At 35.7% G+C, this 27,881-nt stretch overlaps 1 protein-coding gene across 4 annotated transcripts; it reads right to left on the bottom strand.

The window, feature by feature from the left end:
* Nucleotides 1–458: 458 nt before the first annotated feature.
* On the bottom strand, nt 459–27,268 carry myom2a (myomesin 2a). Of its 4 annotated transcripts, XM_051122180.1 has the most exons (39): nt 27,159–27,268; nt 25,963–26,065; nt 24,061–24,153; nt 23,756–23,891; nt 23,465–23,619; nt 23,161–23,253; nt 19,344–19,432; nt 19,221–19,262; nt 18,275–18,436; nt 18,032–18,193; nt 16,502–16,643; nt 16,094–16,287; nt 15,552–15,608; nt 14,036–14,163; nt 12,377–12,560; nt 12,206–12,223; nt 11,752–11,926; nt 11,516–11,637; nt 10,664–10,681; nt 10,141–10,328; nt 9,879–10,005; nt 9,605–9,783; nt 9,406–9,520; nt 7,659–7,818; nt 7,219–7,325; nt 7,092–7,136; nt 6,842–6,978; nt 5,310–5,454; nt 5,152–5,211; nt 4,960–5,027; nt 4,759–4,872; nt 4,566–4,653; nt 3,541–3,579; nt 3,337–3,442; nt 2,985–3,148; nt 2,819–2,855; nt 2,665–2,687; nt 1,467–1,522; nt 459–1,359 (listed from the first exon to the last, which is right to left on the bottom strand). In XM_051122180.1, exons 2-39 carry the CDS (start codon nt 26,040–26,042, stop codon nt 862–864), a joined length of 4,506 nt encoding a protein of 1,501 aa, XP_050978137.1. In that variant the 5' UTR covers nt 26,043–26,065; nt 27,159–27,268; the 3' UTR covers nt 459–861. The 4 variants fall into 4 exon arrangements, with proteins under 4 accessions (XP_050978137.1, XP_050978138.1, XP_050978139.1 ...); XM_051122181.1 differs by lacking the exon at nt 10,664–10,681; XM_051122182.1 differs by lacking the exon at nt 25,963–26,065 and having other exon boundaries at nt 27,159–27,259.
* Nucleotides 27,269–27,881: the final 613 nt, after the last annotated feature.

Here is a 27,881-nt window from a genome sequence, read left to right as displayed (position 1 = left end):
AATTAGAAACACTTCAGGAGTTTCAAAGTCATCATTGGATTGGTTGAAATATACAGGATTACCAGGAGAAGTGTGAAGAAGAAAGCCCTCGTGTTCACAACCGTGACAATGAGCGCTTACTAGGATCAACTAAACACTGGATTTTCAAAGTATGTGAAATATGTAGTTTGCAGCAGACTCTTTAAAATACGTCAGTTTTACACACCGGTTTGTTGGAGACATTTCCACACCCCTGAACATGACACGGCACAAAACAAAACGTGATTGGTTGCTTTACCTGTCAGTCAATATGGCTTCAGTTTCCCAGACCTTCTTCCCTGTCAGTCTGAAGGTCTGGCCACGCAAGACTAACTGGTCAAACACTAATTAATTTACAGCCCATATTAAAACATAATCTAATTAACTTAGAATGACCTTTTGGGACACAAACAAAGAAACAAAATTCAACTCAGACTACCGAAGATCCACTCCAAAGAGGAGACGGCTGATCTTTATTGGCACCAACAAGCATTTAAAGGGTACTGAACAAAAACAGATAAGACAGTGGTGGCTGTTATGTGATGATTTTTGACCGACCCAACAGCACTTTAGCAACTTTCTTATCATTTGGGTGCGAAAGCATTACATAAAACACATTCTTCCTATTTTTTGACTCTATTTCAGAGATGAAAACTGGTACACTGGAGTAAAGGACACTTCCCTCAGATATTTAACCTCACAACTGTACCAGTGATAGATTTTGATTTGTAGACTACTGCAGCAAACTAAAACAGATCTTCAGTTGATTCGAACTGAAAGACTATACATCAACTCTATCAATACTTCACGTATCTTCAGATTCTATAAGCCATAGTTTACTAGTTACTTCTTAGTTGGGGTAGGGGATCTCATGGATCTTGGCGGGGTGGGGGATCTCATGGATCTGGGTGGGGTGGGTGATTTAGGAGCTGGAGTTGGAGTGGGAGATTTCACAGAGGAAGGTGGAGTAGGGGTTGGGGACTTCACGGAGGGCGTTGGAGTTTGAGGAGTCGGGGTCTTCGCGGGCTGTGGAGCGGGTGTAGCTGGCTTGGGGGTAACAACGGGCTTGGCCATCTGTCCCAGTTTGGGCTCAGGGATTTCTTCGCCTTGTTTGTAGACGCTGACTGTGATCTCCACGAATTCACCTCCGTACTTGTTCCGCACATTGATGCTGTACTTTCCAGAATCTTCCACGTACACATTTTTGATAGTGAGGCTGGCGAACTTGCCACCCTCGAAGGTGATCTTGTAGCGGTCGTCGGACACAACTTCCTGCTCATTCTTAAACCAGGTGACCTCTGGGTTGGGGTCACCCCACACTGTGCAAGTTAGACTCAGGCTCTGCAGAGGTGAAAGGTCACAAATTATGTGCAGATGTACCATGAATCTGTCTCAAAACACTTCATGACAACACAATTCACTTTTCAGTAAAGTAACAGATACACTACCTTCTTTTCCATAATGGTGACAACATCTGGCAGGCCACCTAGCACTCTTCCACGGTCTACAGAGGGCAAATGGTTCATGTAACACATTTTGAACAATATTTCCAACTTAAGTAAATCAAAATAATTAACAGGTTTCTGTAAAAATAACATTCATTTAAAGGGGAAGTCCACTTCCAGAACAAAAATTGACAGATAATGTACTCACCCCTTGCCATCCAAGATGTTCATGTCTTTCTTTCTTCAGTCGTAAAGAAATTATATTTTTTTGAAGAAAACTTTTTTCCATATAGTGTACTTCTGTGGTGCCCCGAGTTTGAGCTTCCAAAATGCAGTTTAAATGCAGCTTCAAAGGGCTCTAAATGATCCCAGCCAAGGAAGAAGAGTCTTATCTAGTGAAACGATCAGTTATTTTCATAAAAATAATACAATTTATATACTTTTTAATGTCAAATGCTCGTCTTGCCTCGCTCTGCCTGAACAGTTTTTTTCCGGTTCATGACAGTTAGTGTATGTTGAAAAACTCCCATCTCTTGTTCTCCCTCAACTTCAAAATTGTCCTATATCACTGTTTTACCTTTTTTGTTAAGGGTGTTTGATCTTCTTTGCATGTTCACTTTGCAAAGACTGGGTCGGTACTTCTGCAGCAATGTAGGATGATTTTGAAATGATTTTTGAAGTTGAGGGAGAAAATACGATTGGAGTTTTTTGACATACCCCTAACTGTCTTGAACCAGAATACACAGAGTTCAGGGAGAGCAAAACAAGATGAGCGTTTGAGATTAAAAAGTATTTAAATTGTATTTGAAAATAACCAATCGTTTCGCTAGATAAGACCCTCCTTCTTCAGTTGGGATCGTTTGAAGCCGCATTTAAACTGCATTTTGGAGAAAAATCTTGAACTGTTTCCTTCAAAAAACATAATTTCTTTACGGCTGAAGAAAGAAAGACATGAAGTTAAATCTGTAAATTTTTGTTCTGGAAGTGGACTTCTCCTTTCATAATAAATAGGTTACATCCATTTGTATGAAAATTTGGGTCATAATTCTGGCATCTGAACACATTCCTAAGATGATTTAATGAGATTATTTTCATTGTACAAAGCTTTACACTCCATTTTACTCTCTGAGTTCAAATATGCATGAATACCAGATTAGAGCCCTATTAATGTTGCATTTGAGCAGTTCTCAGAAATACTCACTCTTCTCAGCAAAGGCAGCAGCTCTGATGAAAGAAAGAAAGAGAGAAAGAGAAAATATGAGTGTTCGGCTCTATTTCTGAGCTGATTCTTAAGAGAAAAACAACAACAGGAGTTTATTTTTGAGAATAAAGTGAAGCAATGGAGATTCTCTTACTTAAGTCTTTGGAATTCTGCATAGGCATCAGTGTATGCTGTTAGAATGAAGAAACACATTATAAAAGAGTCCATGACAAATAAGTGGTTTAATGATAGGAAAAAAAAATATATATATATATTCAAATTCAGAGCCTGTAGAATTCAGCAGTCCTGTTTCCACTTGCCTTGTCCAGACAGGTCAAAGGTGCGAGAGTGTGATTTTTTTCCATCATGGATCTCAATGGTATAATGACCCTTTTCCTTATCTGTGGGCTCACAGATCTGCATCCAGGCCATCTCAGATGTGCCTCCGATTCTCATCTTCTCAGAGGAAGAAATCTTACTCTCTCTAAAGCCAAAAAAGCCAAAGAAAGTCACTTAACACTGGCTATAACCCATGAACGCAACAAGTATTCCTGTATAATTCTGTTTTGATCTCAAGCTTATATTATCCTATGCATCATATTATTTTATTATCATTTGATATGTATATTCTGAGTCTGAACATATGGCTGGTCTCTTTTCATGTGGATGTACCTATGAAACCAGCTAGTTTTCATCTCCTCTGTGTAGTACTTCATGTAGCATTGCAGTCTGATACCCTCTGGTGTGCACTGAAGAACCAAGTCAGAGGCAGAGGAACCTGTAACGAAACACACAAAGCATTTAAACTACAATAGTAATACTATTCTTAAATGGATGCCAATTCATAAAATAAGAATGAGAGTGTAACTAACATACCAGCAATACTGGCGATGGCATTGATGATATCCTCAAACACTGACAAAAAGAGAACAAAAAATTATCATTCATGACAAATCGAGTTTTTTATTATAATGTGCCTATAAATATACTACTGTTTAAAAGTTTGGGAACTATAATGCTTACCAAGGTGGCATTTAGCTGACTAAAAATACAGCAATATTGTGAAATATTATTACAAATAATTAATTATTAAAATAACTATTTTCCATTTTAATATATTTTCAAATGTAATTTATTCCTGTAATGCAAAGCTGAATTTTCAGCATGATTACTTCAGTCTTTAGTGTCACAGGATCTTTCAAAAATGATTCAAATATGCTGATTTATGATTATGTTGAAAACAGTTGTACTCGTTAATATTTCTGTGGAAACCATGTAAATTTGTTTTTTGTCATTAGTGATCAATTTAATGTGTCGATGCTGCATAAAAGTGTTAATAAATAATAAATAAAAAGAAACAAGTCAAAAGAATAGAGAACGCTAGTGTAAGAGCTTCATTTTTTTTTTAATAAAAAGAAAACAAGTAGTTTGAATAGAAATATAATAGAGAGTTAAAGTGTTAGTGGGTTGTTGTTTTTGTTTTTTAAATAAAAATAAAATATGTAGATAAAATAGAGATCGAATAGGGAGTGCTAGTGTTAGAGGGTCAAGTGTATATTAAAGACAGGCTAAGCTTTTTCTTAAAGATGGTGCTCGGATTGAGTTGGGCAGGTCATTACACCAGGAGGGGACAGTTAAGGTAAAAGTCAGAGAAAGTGATTTTGTGCGAATTTGGGATGGCACTAAAATGTGCCGTTCAATTTCAGAAGAGAATCGTTCTAAGAACTGAGTAGCTAGATGTTGTGGCATGGATACTTCACCCCTCCAAAATACTTTGAAGGACCTGTCTGAGAGGTCCTGTGACCTTAAACCTTTAAACAGTTGGGTAAGTAAATATAACATACAAATATTAATGAAGTACATATCTTATAATACATATCGCACAGTTCCGAGATGAGTACCTTTGCCAGAAATATCATAGACAGAGGTGTCCTTTCCACGGTCATCACCCAGTACAGCTTTGTAAACTCCTTGGTCTTTCCTGGAGAACTGTTGGTAAAAAATAGTTACAATAAAATCAAAGTAATTTATATATTGCAATTATTAATACTGCAGTCATGTTAGTGCGTTATAAACTTGTGCTGGTTATCATACCATGGGGATTGGAAGAGAGCAAGATCCAGACATCGGGTTTGGTGCAACATCAACGGTAATTTCTTCATCTTCTTTAAACCAGGTAAATGTCGTCTCTTTTTTCACATTGGCCAGCTACAGTGTAAACATGAGGCAAGGAAAATGATTTGAGACTCTGGTGTCAATTCTAAACAGTTCTTAAAATTGCTGGGTTACATTTACCTTGCAGACAAGCATCACTGTGCAGTCATCAGTCACATGGAAAGACAGATACTCTGAGAAGTGAGGGCCTGAGAGAACCAGAATAACATAATAGATTACTAAATGAAAACTGACCACATAGCACAAACAATATTAATGAAATACAAGGGTATGAGTCTGTCATTTTTGTGGTATTTATGTTGCTTCACAAACCTTGTTTTCTGATGTGCTCTTTTCTTTGGAAGTCTGCTTCCTTCAGAGCAACTTTGAATGCTAAGATTAGAAAAATACAAAGAACATGTGCTCATGGAGGTTATATACTTCTGTACTTATCCCACAACTGCACTGTTTAGACACTGTTAAGCCCTTACCGTCTCCCACAAGAACCAGTGAGCTTTGGCTCTTGGCCTTGCCATCTTGGATCTGAACAGTGTAAGTGCCTTCATTGGCCCTGGTGAAGTGCTCAATAGTCATCTGGATGATTCCAGTAGCAGCATCATGGCTGATTTTGTAACCCTAAACACAAGGTAAAATCATTTTAAATATAGCTTTAGGGTCAAATATAGAGTTTAAACCGTGACTATAATTTAAAAATAAATAAATAAATAATGACAACAATTGCCTATTTTTTTAATGATAAAAAATGTAAATAAAGATAGTAAATCATATCTAGCTATTTTTTTTATTAGCTGTAAATATATAATTATTCGTAAAGAAAAAGAACAACAACAATAATCATAATAATAAATATATCTGCAAGCAGCAGTTACTAGGATTCAAGTGCTTTAGGCATTTAAGCACATATGTAAAAAAAAGACATTACAGATTATTTAGTAAGCCTGTAACCACCTATTTTTTGTGAATTCAGGTAATTTACCATAGAAATATGATCATTTTTAATGTTTATGACTGTTACAGTCCCAGCTGTGGTCTGATCTCTGTAATACTTTGCATAGAATCACTTATCGCAGTTTCGTTTTTAGTTTTCGTTTAGGCTTTATAGGCTTTTGGGTATATTTGGACAGGCCCCTTTTCTAAACGACCTTGTTATAGCTACCCAAAAAAGTAAATTTCAACATTTTTTTTGATAATTATTGACCTAGGTAGTCCACAGAATTGTACTGCAGTGTTTTTTTTTTCCAGACCTAGGACTAGTCCACAAAAGGTGTTTTTTTAACATCTTCTCAATCATTTGACAAACGGTTTGATTGACAGCAGTGGTTCAAGAGGTAAAGTTGTTCAGAATGAGGTCTATCATATGATATGAATATTGTGCGTATGTCTGAAAAAGCGTGCAATTTATAATAGTTTACGGCCTTGAAAAATGCGATTTCTCACAGACCTTGAGGGCCATGGGTCAAACAGGCTCATTACAAAGAGTTTTGTTTCGTTCGACCTCCGCTAACCTTGTCTAATATGTGCTTAAACTTCATTGGCCAATGGTGGCCATGTTTTTTTTTAGATATGGAAATATCTGCTTTGGACAAAGAACAAGCATGCCAATTTTGAAGTTGATGGGATAAATGGATTGAATCCGAAGCATGAGTTTTGTCTGGCATGAGCCAAAGATTCCAACGACATAAGACACTAGAGTCTGTGACTAACGGTTTAGGAGTTATGAGTGATTTCGTACTTTTGATTGCTGTAGTGCCCCTGTCAGGCCGACTGGGGTGAGCCTTGGTGATGTAGTAGATGGTGTGAGTACTACCATCCCTCCAAGTTTCAAGTCTCTACGATCTTACAGTTTGGTCTTGCCGATCAGTTTTGTGTGGAGATCACTGTTTCTTGGCTATTCTAACAATTATAATAGTTTCAGTGCTATGTGCTTGAACCCTTAAAAAATAAATGGTTTAAAGGTTTTTGGAAAACAGTGATTTTGGAGCAGTGAAGTGCTGGTCTGTACCTCAGAACTTGTGATGGCTTTATCATTCACAACGAATCTGTAGTTGACAGAGGAGGACAACTTCAGAGCCTGAACCCAGAAACGCACGTGACCCTTCTCCAGAATCTCATAGTTCAGCTCCGTTTTCAGTGGAACAACTGATAAAAAAAAGTATAAGTAATTAATTTAAACACCAAATCATTCTTACATGATCTGGAATCTTGTGAAATGGCAGCTAAAAACATTCATGAACAATCCACAGGCAACTCACTGGGATGTTTGATGTTGTAGCTCAGCTCAAGCATTTTTTTGAGCTCTGTAAAACAAAACAGGTATTGTAGTAATTGAACTTCCTTGTAAATAAATAAAGAAAAATATATTTAAACACAAACTCTAACCTTCTTCATTGACAGAGTAACTGGATGAAACTCCATCTGTATCGCTCACTGCGACAGAGTAGATGCCCAAATCCTCCTTTTCAGCGTTTACAAAAGTCAGCTTAGAGCTTGACAAAACATATGGCAGCTTGTTAATTTACACCACTTTGCTGTAGAAATTCAATATGTAATTATCTTGTAATAATTTATGCAACTTAGTCTCTTGACAATTTGTAAGTATTTTACCATTTGATTAACTGATTGCAATTTGTATAAATCTCATTTGTACATTTTTGTACAATCTGTTGACGCGTCCCGTACGAGTTATATGTAGGGGTGGACCTTAGTGGTGAAGTTTTACCCACAAATCATATGTTTTTATATGAGTCAGATTGCACAATACTTATAAATTCTCATGAGATTGAGTTATAAATGACAAAATCCACACAGATCAGACATACTGTCTTCCAGAGGATGTGATGGAGACCCTGTTTGATTCAGTGATTTCTTTGTAGGACTTGGACCATGTGAACTTAGAGGTCTCAGAAACTTCACAAGCTTCAAAGTTCAAGAAAATGTCTCCTGTCTCTTCATCCACACCACATACAATCTCCTTTGTACCTTTAAAAACAAAATAACACAAGATAATATCAAAATAACAGGATTTGTACAGATACTGTAAAATGAAATTCCAGGACCCACAAGGACTTACAAGCAATACTTTTTTATTTTCAAGCACTTCAAATAGAGATCAAAATTATCAAAAAACATCTTTCAAATTCTAAAAAAGAGAAATAAATAAATAAAAATATACTGATATAACAACATGGCAAAAGTTATGTTAAGGGATTTGTGCATACTTTCTTTCTTTATTTTTTCTTTGTTTTGTTTTTATGACTGTACTGCCTTAATAGTTTGATGTTTACTACTATTTAACAAAACAAAAATCAGTACTGATCGAATCAAATGATTTGTGATCCACACTCTGAAATTCCGATATAAATCAAATAATTCGCGAACCATCATTTTAGATCCGGACTTGGAATAATTTAATTCACTAAATGATTCGCAAACCCACTCCAAAGTTCTGATCTGAATCAAATGATTTGCGATCCGATCTCAAGAATGATTTGTGAACCATCATTTCAGATCAAGACTCCGAGGGCGGATGATTCGCGAACCCGCTCTGAAGTTCCTGTCTAAATCAGATGATTCACGAGCCGGCTCCGAAGTCCCAATCTGAATCAAATGATTCACAAACTAGCTCCGAAGTTCCGATCTGAATCAATGACTAGCGCACCTGCTCCGAAGTCTGATTTGTGATATGCGATTTGAATACCAGATCTGAATCAAATAATCTGCGAACCATCATTTCAGATCTAGACTTCGAGTGCGGATTGTGAATCATTTAATTCACGCAAATGACTCGCAAACCCACGCCGAAGTTCAGATTTGAATCAAAAGTTTTGGGGAACCCGCTCCGAAGTTCCGATCTGAATCAAAAGAGTTACAAACCCACTCTGAAGTTCCAATCTAAATCGGATGATTCACGAACTGGCTCCGAAGTCCCAATCTGAAGTTCCGATTTGAATCAATGACATGCAAACCCGCTCCGAAGTCTGATTCGCGATACGCAATTTGAAGTTCAGAAGTCCAGATCAGGACTCCGAGCATGGATTGCAAATCATTTACTTAGCGGATCCACTCTGAAGTCCTGATCAGAATCAAATGATTCGTAAACCAGCTTGGACCGATTTAAATCAATGACTCGTGAACCCGCTCTGAAGTCTGATTCGCGATACGCTATCTGAAGTCCCAATCTGGATCAAATGATTCGTGATCCACAATCCGACTGGAGTGTTCAATTTGCATAAAAAGACCCGTGCTGATTGAAAAAATTGACCACTTTTTTCATAGATATATTGTCTTTCAATAATTTTAGCACCATTTTAAAGTACCTCTTCAGGAAAATTGCTATTTTTAAGGGTTTTCCAAGCCCTAAATTTCAAAAAGTACATTAAGCACCTTGTATGAACCCTGAAATAAAATGTGACCCCATTTGCTTTAACTGTATGGAAACTGCTCGGACATCCTGCTAAACATTTTTTGTGTTCCAAGCAAGAATTTGGTATTGGAACAAAACCTATATGTTAAAGACTAGTTGTTGATGAGTGCTTACAGTTGCTAATAATATAGTATTGCAGTTACCTGGCAGCGCTTTTGCACACACAGGATCGGACACATCTGAGGCTTTTCCAACACCTTTAACATTCACAGCCCGCACTCTGAACACATACGACGCTCCAGTCTCTAGTCCAGCCACCTATAGATCAGTGTATAAACATATGAATAAACATTCACATATCGCATTGTCATCACTAACAAAATGAGGGGTTTTGTGTGATACCTTCAAATAACAACGCGCAATTGGCTCAGCATTAACAGCAACAAAATCTGATGAGCCCTTTTTAGCCATGTCCAAAAAGTAGCCAGTGATGGGAGCATCTCCGGCGTACACAGGAGCCTTCCACTGCACCAGGATGGAGGTATCACGTACCTCCCAGAAACTAATGTCATATGCTGGGCCTAATATCAAAGACAGTGTGGTTATTATTTTCCATCTTTAAATTATATGTCTTTTGATGAACCTGCTTTATACTGACAGTAAACAGAAAACTGACCTGGTTCAGCCATTGTCCAGGCCTCACAGGCAAAAGCTCTGCTAGGCTCAGATGGCAGGCCAACTCCAGCCAAGTTAGCAGCCTGAACCTTGAACTCATAGAAAACTCCAGCAGTCAGATTCTCCACCTGGATCCAGATGTTAAAAATACAAAACCAATCCGGGAAACACAACAAAGAGTAGTTTTTTATCCATTTTTAAAGACCATTTTTAATCCAAAGTTCATGAATGAATATTGAGAAATATATTTATGTAAAGCGTACCGTGAAGGTCCTGTGGGCAGCCGGATTGGGGCTAACCTCCTTCCAGTCCACTTTTCCAGCCTCGCGCTTGTCCAGGTAGTATGACGTGATCTTAGAGCCGCCCGTGTTTTTGGGGCGTTTCCAGGCCAGGGTCATGGAGGATCCATTACAGTTCAGCAAAGAGATGCCGTATGGGGCGGAGGGAGTAGCTGATCATATGGGATAGAGGGAAAAATGTTCAGTGAGATGGATACAAGTTTAGTCGATAACATACAGTATGAGCACTCCATTGTGTATCGAATAATAATCAGGTGCAAGTTTAAATCACTGACTGTGACATTAGATTCAGTGATACTGAGAGAGTGATTGGTTATAGATATCACACACAAATTCACAAACAGCCAAGACTTTTAATGTGCCTACCATAATTGTGCCTCACATTGCTGTGACTTTACTAAAGAGCTGATTTTATTAGGCTTGTGTGTAAACATCAGGAGTGGATGTGCTAAATCACTTTATAAATGTAAATATATCATATACATACCATACTCCACTGCCCCAACTGTATAAGACAGCATAAGTGTATAAATGGTAACAACTTCAAAACTTGTATGCGTCTATCAATTATGGTTTCTAAAATCAAAGTGCACAAAGTCTTTTTTCCATTTAAACCAGTTTGACACCTACACACAAACATATGTATTGGCTATATGTATGTGTACTATTTATCCTCTCTATTGTCGGATACATTTAGCTTAGACAGACAGCAACACAGCTGACATGTTCAAGGCTGAGAAAGGTAGTAAGGACAGCGTTGTGGTACTCTCGTGAACGTGTGTCGAAGACAGACACGGAAAAGAAGAATTCTTTTATTCTCGTAGCTTTATAAAATTAAAGATGATTTTAACAATGTCCTCACTACCTTTTTGGGCCTTGAATGTGTCAGTCACATTGCTGTCTATGCAGGGTCAGAAAGCTCTTGGATTTCATCAAAAATATCTTAAATTGTGCATATTAACAAAGGTCTTAAAGGTTTGGAATGACCTGAAAGTGAGTAATTAATTACAGAATTTTCATTTTTGAGTAAACTAACCCTTTAATATCCTACTTTAATATTCCAACACCTTTAATATTTTACTATTTATATATACATCTGTGTATTTTCGCAACTGAAAATTTTTGTTTTTGCATAACAATACATCCACACCAGTAGGTGTCAGTATAAACTACAAAACCACTGTTGTATACAGGCCAGTGAAACACAAAAAATGATTTAGTGTGCCTTTAAATCAACAATGAATCACCATTTTGGATAACTAATTGTCTAATCCTAGCTTCCCTTTCCTTTTATAACCTTTGTAGCACTGCTACAGAAGACACAAAGTTGAATACGTACAAAGAGCAGCATCAATGAAGAGAGGAGCAGATTCCTGTGATTCTTCACTCAAACCATAAGCATTCACGGCTTGCACACGAAACACGTAAGTATCTCCTGGGACCAAACCATGGACCACAAACCTGACAAATGTAAATCCAGATAGTCAAGCACAAAGTAAACCTACTTTCATGCACCAGTCAAAATTTCTCAAGCAATAATAAAACTAAATCTAGACATATCTGTGTGCATTTTACCTGGTGTGTTTGTAAGGCCTGTGGTTGCAAGGGAACCACTTCTTGGAGCCAACCAGAGAGGCATCCACATAGTAACCCATGAGGTTGGTGGCATGTTTTGGGGCCTCCCACTGCACAAAAGCAGATGTTTTGGTGTTTCTGGAAGCAATCACCTGTCCTGGGGCAGAGGGGACACCTGCACAAAGCAAAAACACAATTTTAATAAACATAGTGAAATATTTTCACAGGTTTGGGAGTGGAAATCTGCCGTGCTGAAAGTGAACATGTTATAGTGAATGGATGTGGGCTGAGGTGGGACTAAAATACAGTAAATGTGAGGCACACAACAACAAAGTGTCAAAGTTCTCGTGGAGGAAAACAGCATTTAAGATCATAGTAGTATCTGAGACGTTTAGCAATCTAAGTGATGTCCTATTTGCAAAGCACAAGGCTGTGGTAACACAAACGTACATACCAATGTTCGAAACAACACCTGTAAAATACAGCATGGGAGTTGTTATACAAAAAGCACTGGTAGGATTTTCTGCACTGGACATCTTATTTAACACAGTTTGACATCTGACAGTTAAACAACCACAACAGCAGGACTGTTAAGTTGCAGGTCGACAGTTAAGAGCCTTCTTACCATAAGGGTCCACCTTTTCGATGGGTGCTGTGGGCTCTGATGGCTCACTTGAGCCATACTTGTTGACAGTGATTACGCGGAAACGGTAAGATTTCTTGTCCTCCATATCGTAAACAGGGTAACGGGGAGATCGTAGCTGCACTGCAGTGTTGACTCTCTGCCAGATGTGACTGTCACCTACACACTAAGTCATGAAGAGTCACAGATGGCCATTATGAGGAGAGTTCCTCTTAAAAACCCAGGAATTATGGGGAAAACAACCTGCTAGCACTGTATTACATTAAAATATTACATTAAAAATGCACTTATATGACTAATATGGCTATTGTTAATACCAAGTACAGTTTAGTTTATAAATTTTAATGTATAAATTTCTCCTCATAATATTACAGTGGTGACAACTGACACTTAAATCTAACATTATGTTTACTCTTAAACGGAACCCCGGGTAGTAAGACTTGTATGGCTTAATATAACATAAATTATGTCTCTTATTGAAATATGTAGTAGAAAACCCATAAAAGATGTATGTTATTTATAAAAATTCACATTGATTTATACATATTTTTAACTATGGGGGGGCACCATTATTTTGATGACGTAAAATGGTTGCACTCTGTGCACTATTGGCACTACCTGTTGCTATTTTTACCGCAACTCAGAGTACACAACTCGGACAATATATTACTAATATGATGCCACATTGTGCTGCCTTTGATTGTAATTTTCAGTCAAAGGGCAACAAGAAAAGCAATGTAAGAGTGGTTTCACACCTCTAGATCAATTGCTTTGTTCCGAAAAAGGGATTCAAATTATTACAATGTTGCTTTTTTTCTTGGCGTGGTTCGCTTTCACACGGCAAAGTTTCTAAACGGACCAAATGTTTTAATACAAGTCACGACGAGTAAACTCTCATTGGTCAAAGTTCCACGCTTTATTTTGGAGGATTCCACTCAGCTGTCATCTGTCAGGATGGAGCAACAACAGTTTTGCAGACGTATTGTTGCATTTTTTGTAGCTGTTATATTAATTTATAATTTTGAGTAAGAGTCAAGGATTCATCAGGAAAACATTTTTAAAATGCTCCTACTAGCAAGAGAGCAATAAGACGGCAATAAGACAAGAAACGCTAGATGCCATCCTGGCAGGATGTAAACATGTCAATACTTGTCATGACGCCACAGCCACTAAAGGAGTTTTTCAGCGTTTTTTCGATTTTACTGAATATCCAGGGGCGTTTGGACTCCCTGTGGGGAAAATCAATAAAAATTTGGTATACTTACAGGCTTTTTCAGGAGCTGTGGTCTTCGTATCAGTATTTTATTTTACGAGTTGTGTTGCGGTAAAAATAGCAACAGGTAGTGCCAGTAGCTCACCGGGTGCAACCATTTGATGTCATCCAAATAATGATGGCCCCATAGTCCAAAATATGTACTAAATGATGTGTATTTTTTTTAAATAATATGAATCTTTCATGGGTATTCTACTACATATTTCAGTAAGAGACATACTTTATGTTATATTAAGCCATGCGAGTCTTAATACCCAGGGTTCCCTTTCAAATTTTTAGGATTAAAAATGTATATTATTTATTATTATTTATTTTTTTTTGCATTATATGAGATTACAGATAAAAATAAAAAAAAAGTGCACACACACCTTCTCAATGAGGTACCACACAGGTGCCCGTCCACGAGGGCTAGGTGGTGTCCAGCTCAGAACAATGTATGTTTTGTTTATTTCTGTAGCATGCACATTGGTGGGTGGATCTGGTATTGTTACATACACTAAAGAGGAATAAACCAGACATTTATTTATACAAAATAATACTTTTAGCATCATCTACTGTACATAGACACTCTTATTTGCAGTGTGTTAGTAACTTGAGACAACATGAATTTTTGGCAAAAAAGAGGACCCTTGACAGACAAAAAAAAAAAACTACTGTAGAAAAAGAACTTAAAGGCAGACACTATATTACAATCATTACTGTACCATTCCTCAGAATATTCTGAGAATATTCTGAGTATTGTAAGGGAAATAATTTTAGAAGAAAAGAAATATTAGCCAAAAATTCAGTTTGTCACATCCTGGTAAATTAAATTTTAGATTTTAGACCACACTGCAGGAAAAAACAACAACATTTTAATACTTTAAACTTTAATTGGATTAATTTAATTTAGGTGGATTTAATTAATTTAACAGACTATTTCACTCATTTATTTGGTGGTTAAATTAAATCTAAGGAACACACTTTTTAGGTTAAAAGCGGGGATGAAAATTATTGGTTAGCTGATTAGCTAGTTCACACTTCTCACCCTCATGTTGTTCCAATCCTGTAAGACCTTCGTTCAAATTGATGAAATCCGAGAGCTTTCTGACCCTACCTAAACAGCAACACAACTAACACGTAATAAGGTAGTATAAACATCGTTAAAATAGTCCATGTGACATCAGTGGTTCAACTGTAATGTTATGAAGCTACGAAAATTCTTTTTGTGTGTAAAGAAAACAAAAATAAGTTTATTCAACAATTTCTTCTCTTCTGTGTCAGTCTTTGATGTGTATTCATGAACAAAGTCGTTTTTGTTTTTTTTGTGCACAAAAAGTATTCTCATAGCTTCATAAAATTAAGATTAAACCACTGAGGTCACATGGACTAATTTAACAATATCCTTACTATCTTTCTGGGCCTTGAACGTGGTAGTTGTGTTGCTGTCTATGCAGGGTCAGAAAGCTCTCGGATTTTATCAAAAATTTATTTGTGTTCCGAAGATGAGCGAATGTCTTATGGGTTTGGAACGACATGAGGGTGAGCAATTAATGACAGAATTTTAATTTTTGGGTGAGCTAACCCTTTCCATTCATACAAACCGTTAACCTAAATCTTGATGTTGATGAGGAAGGTCTGTGGATGTGTCACGTTTTTTCTGTATTCATGATTACAATGCTCACATCCATAAATATTCTTCAATATAATGCATAAGGAAGAGTTCGAAATCAAGGTTTATGTTTAACCCTTGATGTTTTACTAGATGGAATTAATGAATGTATGAAAAATGGATTGTTAAATGTTAAGTTGTAAGGTATATGACAGAGACAGCATGCAGTTGGTTGGGTTGTAAGGATGGAGAGATGATATTAACAGCTCAGTGAAATCTGGAATCGAATGTACCTCCTTGTAGATCCTCCTGTCGAATCGCAATGTCATATTTCCCTTCGATTTTAATCACTGTTACAATACATAAACATAATACTTCATTTTCCCATCAGCTTGGGTGGTTCCATTTGAAACCACATATTAAACACAGCACTGTTTTTAAGATCATTAATGCAGATGCCTTTAAGCTTCTGTGTACAATATAAGAGTTTATTTATGTATATGTGCAACTTACTGTATGTATTTCAAATATGACACTAATAGCATATAATAAATTGCAAATGTGAAAAAAAAATACAGAAAGTAAAATGCACAAGGCACTTGGATCACACCTGTGAGAAAATACTCGTTGTTAAATTTAGAGCAAAACATAACTGAGCATCTAAGGCGGAAAAGCATAACCCTGCATCCCGCAGACTTACCGTGACTAAAGATTGAGGTGTCTGGAGCTTTTTTGGCTACTGATTATAATAGTTCTTTAAATCATGTGGGTTATACTGGTACTTTTTTTTAGCACAAGACACCTTTTTTGCCGATAGTTTTGTTTTTAGTCCTACCTTGCACATCACTCTCCACTTCACCAGGGATCACTCCAGAAGACATCCTAGAAGGCAGACTGATGCCATCTTTGTTCACAGCCCTCACTCTGAAGTGATAGGAAGCCCCCTCGGTCAGGCCGTGGACGGGCAGCTTACACACTTTCACAGGGGAGTCATTGCACTGGACCCAGTCCTTAGTTCCTGACTTACGTCTGCAAGATGTACATAAGATTATTTCAAATATTTCTTTTATGTGCATTAAATATTTATCTAAATAATAAAAATGCTAATAATTTTATTTATTTAAATAATGAATTAAATTAATATTGATTAATAATTTAAATATTACTCTTTCTTACTGAAATATTCTTTTTTCTTAAGAATTCTAATTGTGGTGCATAATTTTTATTTGTAGTGGATGTTCACCTGTCCACAAAGTATCCAGTGATGGGAGCCTCATGGGTGGTGTTTGGAGGTTTCCAGGAGACCAGGACGTAATCCGCGTTGACATCAGTCACTGTAACATCCATGGGGGCTCCAGGGGCCCCAGCCACTGTGGGAGTGGCATCTGTGAAACAAATACACACATATTCAAATATACAGTATATATTTAACACTTTAAAGTGCACTATCCAAACTTCAATTGTTATAATTCAAGAATGCTTTGGAATGAAGACCTAAGCTTGGACTCTTTTTTTTTATTGCAGAAGTGGAATCATTTTAAAATAAAGTATCAAAAAGTTATATAAGTTTAAATTTACTGTAAAGAAAATTCACTGTACCAATTTTTATATTTTATATAAAATAAACATTTTACTTAATATTTTTGAATTCAGAATTGCTATACAATTAAAGTCTTATGTCTAAATAAGTTATGTTCCAAATTTGAAGTTGATATAAAAAAACTGAGGTTCCTGTGAGATTTTATTTAGGGCATTATACCACAAACAGCCACTGGATGCCATCAAAACTCCACCAATTTTTTTGGATGCATTTTTGTCACAAATCTCTACATTTTCTTGTCACTATTACTTCTATCACAAAATAACCACCAAATATTGAATCCTGAGACTCAAATCTTTCAGACGATATATATTTTGTCAAGATTACAACTGTTTATAAAAGTTTTGATTCTAAAAGATGTAATATATTTTGTAATATGACACTTGACACCTCCCACTAACGATGCAATGTCCGATTTCAAAATGGTTTTCACAGGATGAATTTTGAGGTTTATGACGATTACTAAAATATGTGAAAAAAGGCAACGAAAAAAAGAGCCCAATGGTGGGCCAGTGACACTTTAAGGGACTTCAAGGGGTTAAGGGATGTATCAAAACAAAAAAAATTGCTTTTTCATTTACTGTATGTGTTACAAATGTAATATCTCCCCAGAACCCCTAAGGTTGTAAATGTAAGATGACAGGAAAAATTATATTTAATTTAGTGCTGTCAATCAATTAAAAAAATTAACTGAATAATCACTCGCATCATTCACAGAAATTTTGCATTCTCACAAGAAAGTTTGGGTTTCTTTTCAAAACTTGCGCTTTCTCTCGCAAAAGTTTTTCTAGTGACTGCAAATTTTTTTCATTTTTTCATTTTCATTTTCAAAGTTTTATATGGAAATACGAAAGCGTGACGCTTTTGTGTTCTCCCAAGAAATTTTGGGTTTACTCGCAAAACTTTTGTATTCTCTAGCAAAAGTTTTTTCATTGGAACGCAAAAGTTTTGCAAGCAAACACAAAGTTTCTCATAGAAGTGTAAACATCTCATCTCCCGTTTCATATTATTTTCATCCCCAGAACTTTTGTATTCACTCACTACACACTAGTTTCTCGATGGGCACTTTTTAATGTAATTATTCCTCCCATATCCACAATCATGTTCCCCCCTAGTTATCTTAGTGATGGTTAGATGGTTACTTTAATGACGCATTTATCACATGTTTTTTACCTTTAACAAACAGGTAAGCGCTGTGTTCTGCAGTTCCATCCTTGGTCCAAATGCGAAGCGTGTAAAGACCCTCATCATCCTTGTTCAGGTGAGGAAGAGTGAGCTTGGCGACTCCACCACCAATAGACATCTCAGCCCACCTGGATGGTATTAGCAAAGTATCTACATACACAAATACGAAGTGTTAGTATCAGTTTAACTTTTTCAATGCTTCTAAACTGAATGACAAATGCAGCATCTCACCGTCTCTGTACCACATGGCCTCGGGTGGCAGGTTTGGCAGATCAGGCACCACCACCATGTTGGCCACCAAGCTAACAGACTCTCCCTCGGTACCAAACGTCACTCCAAATGATGCTAGCATGGTTACCTCAAGCTTACTGGGATGAATGCCGCCAAGAGGAACTACAGGAAACACAATAGAAACACAAGACCTATGGGTCAGTTATGCACCATACCAATAAACCAAAGCACTTAAAACGCTTGTGTAAAATATGTTTAGCTAATGTTTCCATGTTCTATATGTGACTTTAAAATATTTTATAATAAGATGAAGAGAAAAAATAAGAAAAAAATCAAAATACTTTAAAATATTTTAATATTTTTTGAATTTCTATGATTTTTCAGGGTAATCATAAGGTAATAGTTCATTATTATTTATTTATAATTTATTTAATATTTAATTTTATAATAACTGTAAAAATTAAATTCTATTATTTTTCATAGTAATAATAATTTAAAACATAATATTTATAACATTTTATATATTTATTGATAGTTAATTTTTATCATTTATATATATATTTATATTTATTTATTAATTATTTATCAACCACACTTCATTTACCTAAATCCCCAAGAGGTAACTTAACCCTGTTAAATGGTAAAACCTATTGTTTTTCATATTTATTACAATTCATATTAACTTTCACATAACAAATGTAAACTGTTCTGTTCGTAATTGTCAAGATTCAGTAACTATGAATCCATGTTTGTTTATTGACAACGCTAGGAGGTGTTTACCACACTGCCTTCTGTTTACAAGCACAAATGAACCCTTGGAAAAATGTGACATTGTTTCCATGTCTTATCAAGGGTGTTTGCCTGAGAAGAACAGATATATATGGCTCATGATCTCAAGTAAGGTCCTTCAGACCTGGGCGTCAGCCAAATGCAAGCTCCATCTCACCTAATCCTGGCAGATGGGATAGCTCTCCTCCCCCTAGTGGCCCTGCACGGAAAGACAAGCAAGGTAGATTACTAGAAGACCAAAAGAGAAAGAGAAAAGATGTGAGGTGCAAATAAGACTCACTCCTGACACAGACAGTAGCCTTGGAAGTGGCCTTTCCATGCGAATTGGTTGCCACAGCACTGTACACTCCAGAATCAGTAACAGCACATCTGCAATCAAACAAAACAATTTCACAACGTGAATAAACAGACTGATGAGTGTTCTAACCAGAAATATAAAGAATTATCTTCAGTGCCTTTCAAATTTATATATATATATATATATATATATATATCACACGGGCAGCAAGAGCAATATGAGGTAAGTTCTGATTTTGTTGATGTTATACAGCAGTTCAGTAAATAAGAAGTTGATATTGTGTTATATTTTAAACACTATATTATGTGTTTTTGCTCAATTTTGCAGAGAACATAGTACCTTTGAAGCAATAGCAGAACTGTTGCACATCTCCGAGCAATACAGCCATGTTTTGTTTCTGAATGAATCCGCGTTTTGAATGAATCGTGTGAACCAATGATTCAAAGGCCCATTTATAAAGAGAGCCATTTACTTCATTCCTGAATGAATCAGCTGTTTAAACGAATCAAATCGAATCGAATCAAATGAGTGAATGACTCATAAAGACATTTACCGCCACCTGCTGGCAGATTTGGTTTCTTAGAGTATCATTTTATTATAAAAATACATAATAATAATAATAAATAATAACATTAAAGGGATAGTTTTGTGGAACATAAAAGAAGGTACAGTATTTTAAAGACTATTGGTAACAAAGCTGCTTTGGATACCATGGCTTTCATTATATGAACAAAAAATACTGAGATGTTTATCAAATTATCTTCTTTTATGTTCCATAGTTTACATTAGGCCATTGCAGCCTAAATTTTATGTGTAATAAATTTTATGTTGAATCAAATAAAATACTTCTATGAAACCAAAAAAAAAACCTGTGATATTTTGAAGAATGTTAGTAACCAAACCGTTTTGGTTACCATTGACTTCCACTGTATGGATGAAAAATAAACTATTTTGGAACAACAGTAAACAGTTTTAATCAGAAATTTCTTTTTTGGGTGAACTATCCCTTTAAAGAATAAGCAACTGAATCAGCAATGTCATGAACACAGACACCCACAATTAGCATTAGAGATTAAGCTTTAAATTATTCAACAAAATTAGGGTGATGCATGTAATTTCTGTGCCTCTTTCAATTTTCTCAACAAAATTGCAAAATAATGACTGCATTCAAAAAGGTTTTGGTTGAGGCACTGTTGCTATGCTGGGAAAGTTGAAATGTTCAAAGAAACAATCATCTTTTAAAGAGAACCCCTATTAAAATCATCAAAGGTATTAAGACCTGTGTGGCTTAATCTAAAGTAAATCATGTCTATTACTAAAATATGTGGTAGAAAACCCATAAAAGAATTGCATTATTTAAAATATCCACATCATTTTATACTTCTTAATACCCTTTATAAGTCTTAATACCCGGGGATCCCTTTAAAAACACTACAGAGTCACAGTATTTTGGCTATGTTATCTTACAATTGTCTGTGCACATTAAACTGTAAAAAAAGAAAGTATGAACAAATTACACACTTCAGCTTTAAAGATTAGACTAAATGTTTCATTGTCTACTGGTGGTCATATGGCTAGTTAATAGGATGGAAACATGCTTTCTATGTTCCTCTCAAGAACCATTTGGTACGAATGGAGAGACTTTGCATCCAGAACATGATCTCACAGGACAGCAGTGTTTTGGTCTCAGACATGCTGTGCTGTCCTTGAAGGAGTGAGAATAGAGCACCGAAATGTGACCTTCAGTCCCTGAGGACTATTTTAGAGCCACTCCTTTTCCTTTGCTATGCATAAGACATGTCTGTTCTAATCAATAAACCAGTTTTCTAATGCATTTGCATTGTTTAATTTCTCTCTGAAAGTAGTGAATTCATTCTGAGAATGAATGAATGTACATACAGTGGGCACTGCGATGGCCTGTATCTCCGAGAGGTGCTACTGTAATGGCGGCTGTGAGTCTTCATGGGCGTCAGGCATACCAATATCAAATGACGCATAGCTAAGTTGAGCGGAACCAACAGCTGAGACTTCTTCAAGATGAACCTCACTGGGACTAAATTGGAAAGTGTCGCTCTCACAAGAACTTCATTCACTTTCGGAGGCCATTACAAATGGAAAATGAGGAGTTGCACTTTTGCAAACAGTGAAAGGGAATGGAGGCTGCTGAGCTTTAGAATTAGATAAAAAGCACCATAAAGTAGCCTGGTTTGTAAGCTACATTAATCCGTATGATAGCTTTGTGAGGGTAAAGAATGAAATTTTAATATTTAGTCACTGAAAATGTGGCCTTGAAAAATTTCTTTCACAGCTGTGGTCACCATTCGCACTCTAAAATATATCCTGTTAAGTTTATGGCAAAAATGTAATTTATGGTACAAAAAACCATCCCATGTAATAATGCAAATAATGCAATACAAACTTAACTCGAAACATCCTAATGTACATTACTAATCCAAATTATGTAAATAAAATATAAACATACACTTCCAGTCAAAAGTTTTGAACAGTAAGATTTTTAATGTTTTTTAAAGAATTCTCTTCTGCTCACCAAGTATTTATTTGACCCAAAATACAGCAAAAGCAGTAATATTGTAAACTATTTTTACTATTTCAAATAACTGCTTTCTATTTTAATATATTTTTAAATGTAATTTCGTCCTGTAATGCAAAGCTAAATTTTCAACACCATCTTCAGTGTCACATGATCCTTCAGAAATAATTCTAATATGCTAATTTGCTGTTTAAGGATAATTATTATTATTATCAATATTTAAAACAGTTGAGTAAATCTTTTTTGCAGAATTCTTTGATGAATACAAAGACCCAAACATCAGCATTTTTCTGAACTAAAAAGCTTTTGTAACAGTATACACTAAACTATTCAAAAGCTTTGAGTCAGTATAATATATTTTTTAAAGAAATGATAGAAATTAATAATTTTATTTAGCAAGGATGCTTTAAATTGATGATTAAGACATTTATAATGTTACAAAAGACCTCTATTTCAGATCAGTTCTGTCCTTCTGAACTTTCTATTCATCAAACAAACCTGAGAAAATTCTACTCAACTGTTTTCATAATAATAATAATAATAATAATAATAATGTTTTTGAGGAGCAAATCAGAATATTCGTAGAATGATTTCCGAAGGATCATGTGACTGCTGTAATGATTCTAAAAATTCAGCTTTGAAATAACAGAAATACATAACATTTCAAAAGATATTCATTTTTGCTGTATATATTTGCTGTATTTTGTATCAAATAAATGCAGGCTTGGTGAAGAGACTTTTGAGACATTCAAAATCTTACTGTTCAAAAACTTTTGACTGGTAGTGTGTGTGATGTGTCACATACAGGGACTTCTGGAAATGTACTTTTACTGTTATAAATTGCCATAAATTATAGTTTTACTTGCAAAGTATTTTACAGTAAACTTACATATATTACAAATATGCATATGAAATTTCATGTAATACACATTTCACCATACATGTAGGGCAACTTACAGTTAACCGATTAAGAGTTTTTTCTGTAAAAATTAAGCTTTCATATGGAGAAGTGCAGCTTGGACATTCTTCTCAATATCTAGTTTTGTGTTCTATGGAAGAAAGAAAATCAAATGGGTTTTGAAAGACATGGGGGTGAGTAAATACTGAAACTAAGTTCTCGTATTGGCAATTCATTAAATGTGTAACAAAGAGAGGCTTGTGTTGTTTTTTAGTTGTTAGCACCTATAGGTTTAAAATGGAACAAGGAAACGAGTCCTAACTGTAACCTGACCATGTGTGAGATCATACCTGCTAATAATCAGACTGTGAACACCATACTTGTTCTCAATTTTGTACTTTCCAGGAGCACTCAAGGGTTCAATGGGAACATTATTCCTATACCTGCCAAAACAAGGAAATAGAGTTCAGTAATATTTAATTTGAACCAAATTAGTGAGAGAAGAAAACCCAGCAGAGGCAGAAAACACTGCTTTTGTGTTGAGAATATTCAAATAACATTCCAGTTTATGCTGATGAAGTTTAAGTCAAGCCATCAAATCATTACCAAAAGCAGATTATATGAAGGTTTTGGAATATAAAACTGAATCCAAACCATTTGACAATAGGGTTGGGTTGGCCGGACACAGTGCAGAACAGCTTGACGGGAGTCTTTTCCCACACAGTGTGAGATCTCAGACTGACCAGGAAGTCCGGTGCTTTGGGAAACTCAACAGGATAATCCTTCCTCAAAGGCATCATTCCCTTCACCTGTTAAAATACAGGAAGGACCGAGTCAAATGTTCTGCTTTTTTGACTTTCACTGTATGGAAAAAATAGTAAATGATGACAGAATGATAATTTTTGGGTCAACTGTTGCTTTAAAGATGTTTTTGATGATGTTCACCTCTCTAGTGATCTCAATATTTTCCACTTGCTCTTTCGTGGCCACTTTCATCCTGTGCAGCTCCTGCTGCAGCTGAACCAAATCTCTTCCAAAGTGAGCCGCCATTCTCTGATACTCCTGCATGCCTTCAGGAGCCCTGCGCACACAAAAATTAAAACTTACATTTCAAAATGCACAGGTTTAGTAATGACAGTACAGTGACACCTATCATCTGTAAATATGGAAGCGGGCTTCAGGTTTTCTCTTACACTGTCTTTAAATAGCCTTCAGAACTGTAATAGATGCAGAAGCCAATAAAATCTCACCTCTCCCTGAAGGCTGGCACTGTGTAGGCTTGTTCCGCCATAGCCTCAGTGGCCTGGACCTGCTCCTTCTTCACTACCCGAGAGCTGGATTTTCTGCCATACACATCACATCAGAATTTGAGTCATGTGACAACAGGTGTGAGAAGTTTGTTACACTTTCACTGTTGTGTGAAAGTCAGAATTTTGCCTACTTAAAGATGAATTGCATTTATTATTGTAGTATGACCATTTGTACATTTTATGGGTCTGGCTTTCGGAACCTGAAGTCTCACCCATAGGCTTACTTAAACGTTGAAGAAAACGGTGGATATTGCGGATTTACTATACAGTTGTGTTATTGCTTAAAATTATAACTGATGATAGCTAAGTGCCTAAACCAATTTAAAACCAACAAAACAAGACCATCCTGATCAGGAATCCATATTTGGCTGGCAAAAGCTAAGAAAGTAATTCAACCCGTCCTGTTTCTTTTTTTTTTTTTTTTCAGCATTATTCCTAACATATTTTATTATGTCTTTCACATTAATTCTGTTTCAATTGCTCCATTGTACAAATTATTTAAATTAAATTAAATTAAATTCAGGGTCACAGATAGTTTAGTAGTAATTAAATAACTACCACTTAAATATACGTAAAGCAAGTACAGTTTGATGATTTTTAAAAGGTACACTTCGTAATAATGTCAAATTGCAAGTTTAACTTTAAAGTACATTTTAAATCATTGTTTTAATCTTTTGTTGTGCTTTTAAAGCACACTTATAGTGCTAGATTTTTTAATATTACATTTAATGTTGTAAAAGTGTAAAGTGTAAATGTTAATTTAAATGTAATGAACTGCAACATCATAATTATTACAAACATGTACTGTAATTAGAAATATATCTGAATACATGACATACAAATTTTCAGCATACAAATGAAATTAAATTAAAGTATATTTTTAGTTTGCAAAAAATTACTTTAACTCTGAAATTACATATAAAGATGCCTTACTTAGGTGGGTCAAAAATGTATATAAATCAGTTTAAAACTATATTTTCAAATTCATACAAATAATATTAAGTGAAGTATCAGGAAACATTAAATTTCAGTTTGCGCTTACAGTAAGTATATTATTTTTTAAGTATAATTTTTTTAATGCATAAATGTAGAGATAAATGAACAGATGCTAAGAGGAAATGCTAAACAAATGCAGCATGTTTCAGTCAACAGCGCCAGCAAAGCTTTAAAAAAACCTGAAAATACAATGACTAACGGCTTTGATCATGTCTTCAACACAAAACAAATCATGATCCCATTATTTTGTTTAAAAATATGATTAAATGATCATTACTATACTGCCAAGTACCATATACCAGATTCTCCTGTTGATTGCAAAATTTCCAACACTGGTTTTTGAGGGCCAAGTTGATTAAAGCAACAGAATCAGTTCTGTAATGTAAAGTTTGGTAAAAGCTGATTTCTTCATGCTTGTTAACCTGAACGCATAAGCCCCCACATTGAAGCAACTATGAATTTCCCATTACTCTTCTCCCAAAATGTCACAAACCACTTTCTTTCTTGACACCGCGAAAGCTTGAGGGCCATGCTTCATATCATATTTTTCTACTGTATGCGAAGCAATATTTTTTCTTTTCCCACTACTGATGTTTGACATAATGATGTTGAGTCTGTTTACAACACACACTTGCTTTGCTTATACATCTTTAAGCCTGACTCTCAAATCAATTCTCTTGACCTTCGGGTCTCTTATGAAGCAACAAGAGAGCGGCATTAGCGTAAGCGATCCCTGCTGTGCATTTAGGGACTGATCTTCCGGCCTGCTGAAGCCTCTTAGCCAAACTCGCGCCAAGGCTATCCATATGCCAGGCCAATCAAATTCAATTCAACCACATCCCATACCTTGAGTGTTGGACAACATGTTTTGAGCTTTGATGTTGCGTTTGCTCCTGCCGATAAAGTGTAACGCCCTTCGCAGGCATGTCGGGAACACTCTGAAAAAGACCTTTTGACCACACCAATACTCTTAAATGGTTCATACTGGACAAAATATACAATTAAGAATCTTAAATATGAATATATTTAAGATTCACATCCTCATAGGCACCGGTTGGCGTTAAATTACCATTGGCTAGAAACACGTGCCTTTCATTTTTTTTTTTGGTTCAGGTCTAAGTAAATAATAACTTAAAACATTTTGAGATTCTTACTCAATAATTAGTTAAAATCCAACAAATAATTTTGGCCTATACTGTCTATTGTTGCTATTGTTGGTAATGCATATTGGTTGATCACGGTTAGCATGATGTAATACTCAGATAAGTATAATATGTTTTGATAATTCAAATGATTCTGACCTACATAGTAAAATAAATCACCTTATAAACATCCGTACATTCCTAGATAAAGACCAAAACTGAATATTGTCTGTCCAAAATTAACCAGTATAATTACTGCATATCAAACACTGTATATATTTCCAGAGTAAAGTTTTACTTTAGCTACTGGTTATTGTAAGCTAGCACCAAAACCACCTCTCCTCACATTCCAGTCCATCAGCAGCTCCATGAGCTCAAGTGCATTGCATTACAGGCAGAAAGTGAAAAGCTGACCTCAGAATAACTGGCACAAGTTATGGACACAAACATCTCAGAGCTACAAAAATTCAAGTGGGAGCAAAAGAATCTAAGAAAAAATCTTAGATTTGACCTTTGACCTGCACATAATGTGACAGGCTCCTATGACGTGCTATGAGGTGGAAACAAACAAACCAACAAACTAAATAATTTGTGCAATTCAGCATTCAGCAACTCTGAAAAGTACTTAAAAGTACATCAAAACCTATTAGAAATCATTTTTTTGGAAGTAAAACATATTAAGATTTGGAAGAATCAAAAGGAAACATTTTTTAATGAAGCTACCTAAAGTCCAGAATCACTTCAGCTCTAGGCACCAGAGCTTTTCAGTGTTCAATAATATCTCATGGCAAAATTCAATTGAAAACGATCATGTGAAAAATACCCAATATGATCATTTTGGAACTGTACCTGTCCCAATACATATCTGTTAACAGATTAATAAAATAAAGCTGCACTTACCCCAAGAGAAAAGAAGAGCTTTGAGTGTTGGAAGAGCAGCCTGAGAGCAGTTGGAAAGCTCCTGCTGATGGAACAAAAATAATGCGCTCACTTAGGGAATGCCTTCACTCAGCCACCCCATGTAAGGATAGTCTTAAGACTATATATAGCATTTACCTCAATTTTCAGACCATTTTACCGACTGAAAGAGGACAAGACAACAGTTTTAGTTTAATGGGGGCAAATGTTCATTTATTTGTTTTTTATTCAGTTTATGACTCTTGAGACATACAGATAGAATAAAATAGGATTTTACCTGGAAGCACAACCTCTGAGGGATCGGCACTGGGAAGTTGTAGCCTTGAATAAGTTCTTAAACTTTAGAGAGAAGCACTTTTTCTACAACGATGGAAATTTGGGCTTAAGTTCGGTTCTTTTTTTTAATTTAATTTAATTTTGAAAGATGCTTCACTTTTTATAAACATTTTAAAAGGCCTTGGGTTGATGTCAAGACAAGTGTTTTTAATCATTTTTAAAAATTTTCTTTCAAGTAGAAGCAACTGCCAAAAGGATGCTGAAGTCGGCGTCCTAGGAGCCCTTTTTAGGGTTTTGATCTACTCTCCCTCCCCTGACCTACAGTTGCCAGCATCTATTTTTAACAGGAGATAAAACAGAGAGAGAGAGACTGTAATTGACACCCTGCAGTTACAGTACTGCTGTATAAGTCATTAACTAATCAATACT

The sequence above is a fragment of the Labeo rohita genome, chromosome 11 (genome assembly GCF_022985175.1).
Source record: "Labeo rohita strain BAU-BD-2019 chromosome 11, IGBB_LRoh.1.0, whole genome shotgun sequence".
Taxonomy (NCBI): domain Eukaryota; kingdom Metazoa; phylum Chordata; class Actinopteri; order Cypriniformes; family Cyprinidae; genus Labeo; species Labeo rohita.
This window is presented reverse-complemented; position numbering and strand designations above follow the sequence as displayed.

Bases quoted from the DNA above. Each gene is read 5' to 3' on its own strand.
- myom2a (XM_051122180.1), bottom strand. From the start codon at position 26,042: ATGCCTGCGAAGGGCGTTACACTTTATCGGCAGGAGCAAACGCAACAT. The intron at 11,638-11,751 runs GTAAAATGCACA...TACATTTGTCAG, and splicing joins AGGCCTTACAAACACACCAG to GTTTGTGGTCCATGGTTTGG. The intron at 7,819-9,405 runs GTAACTGCAATA...TTGTTTTTAAAG, and splicing joins GTGTGCAAAAGCGCTGCCAG to GTACAAAGGAGATTGTATGT.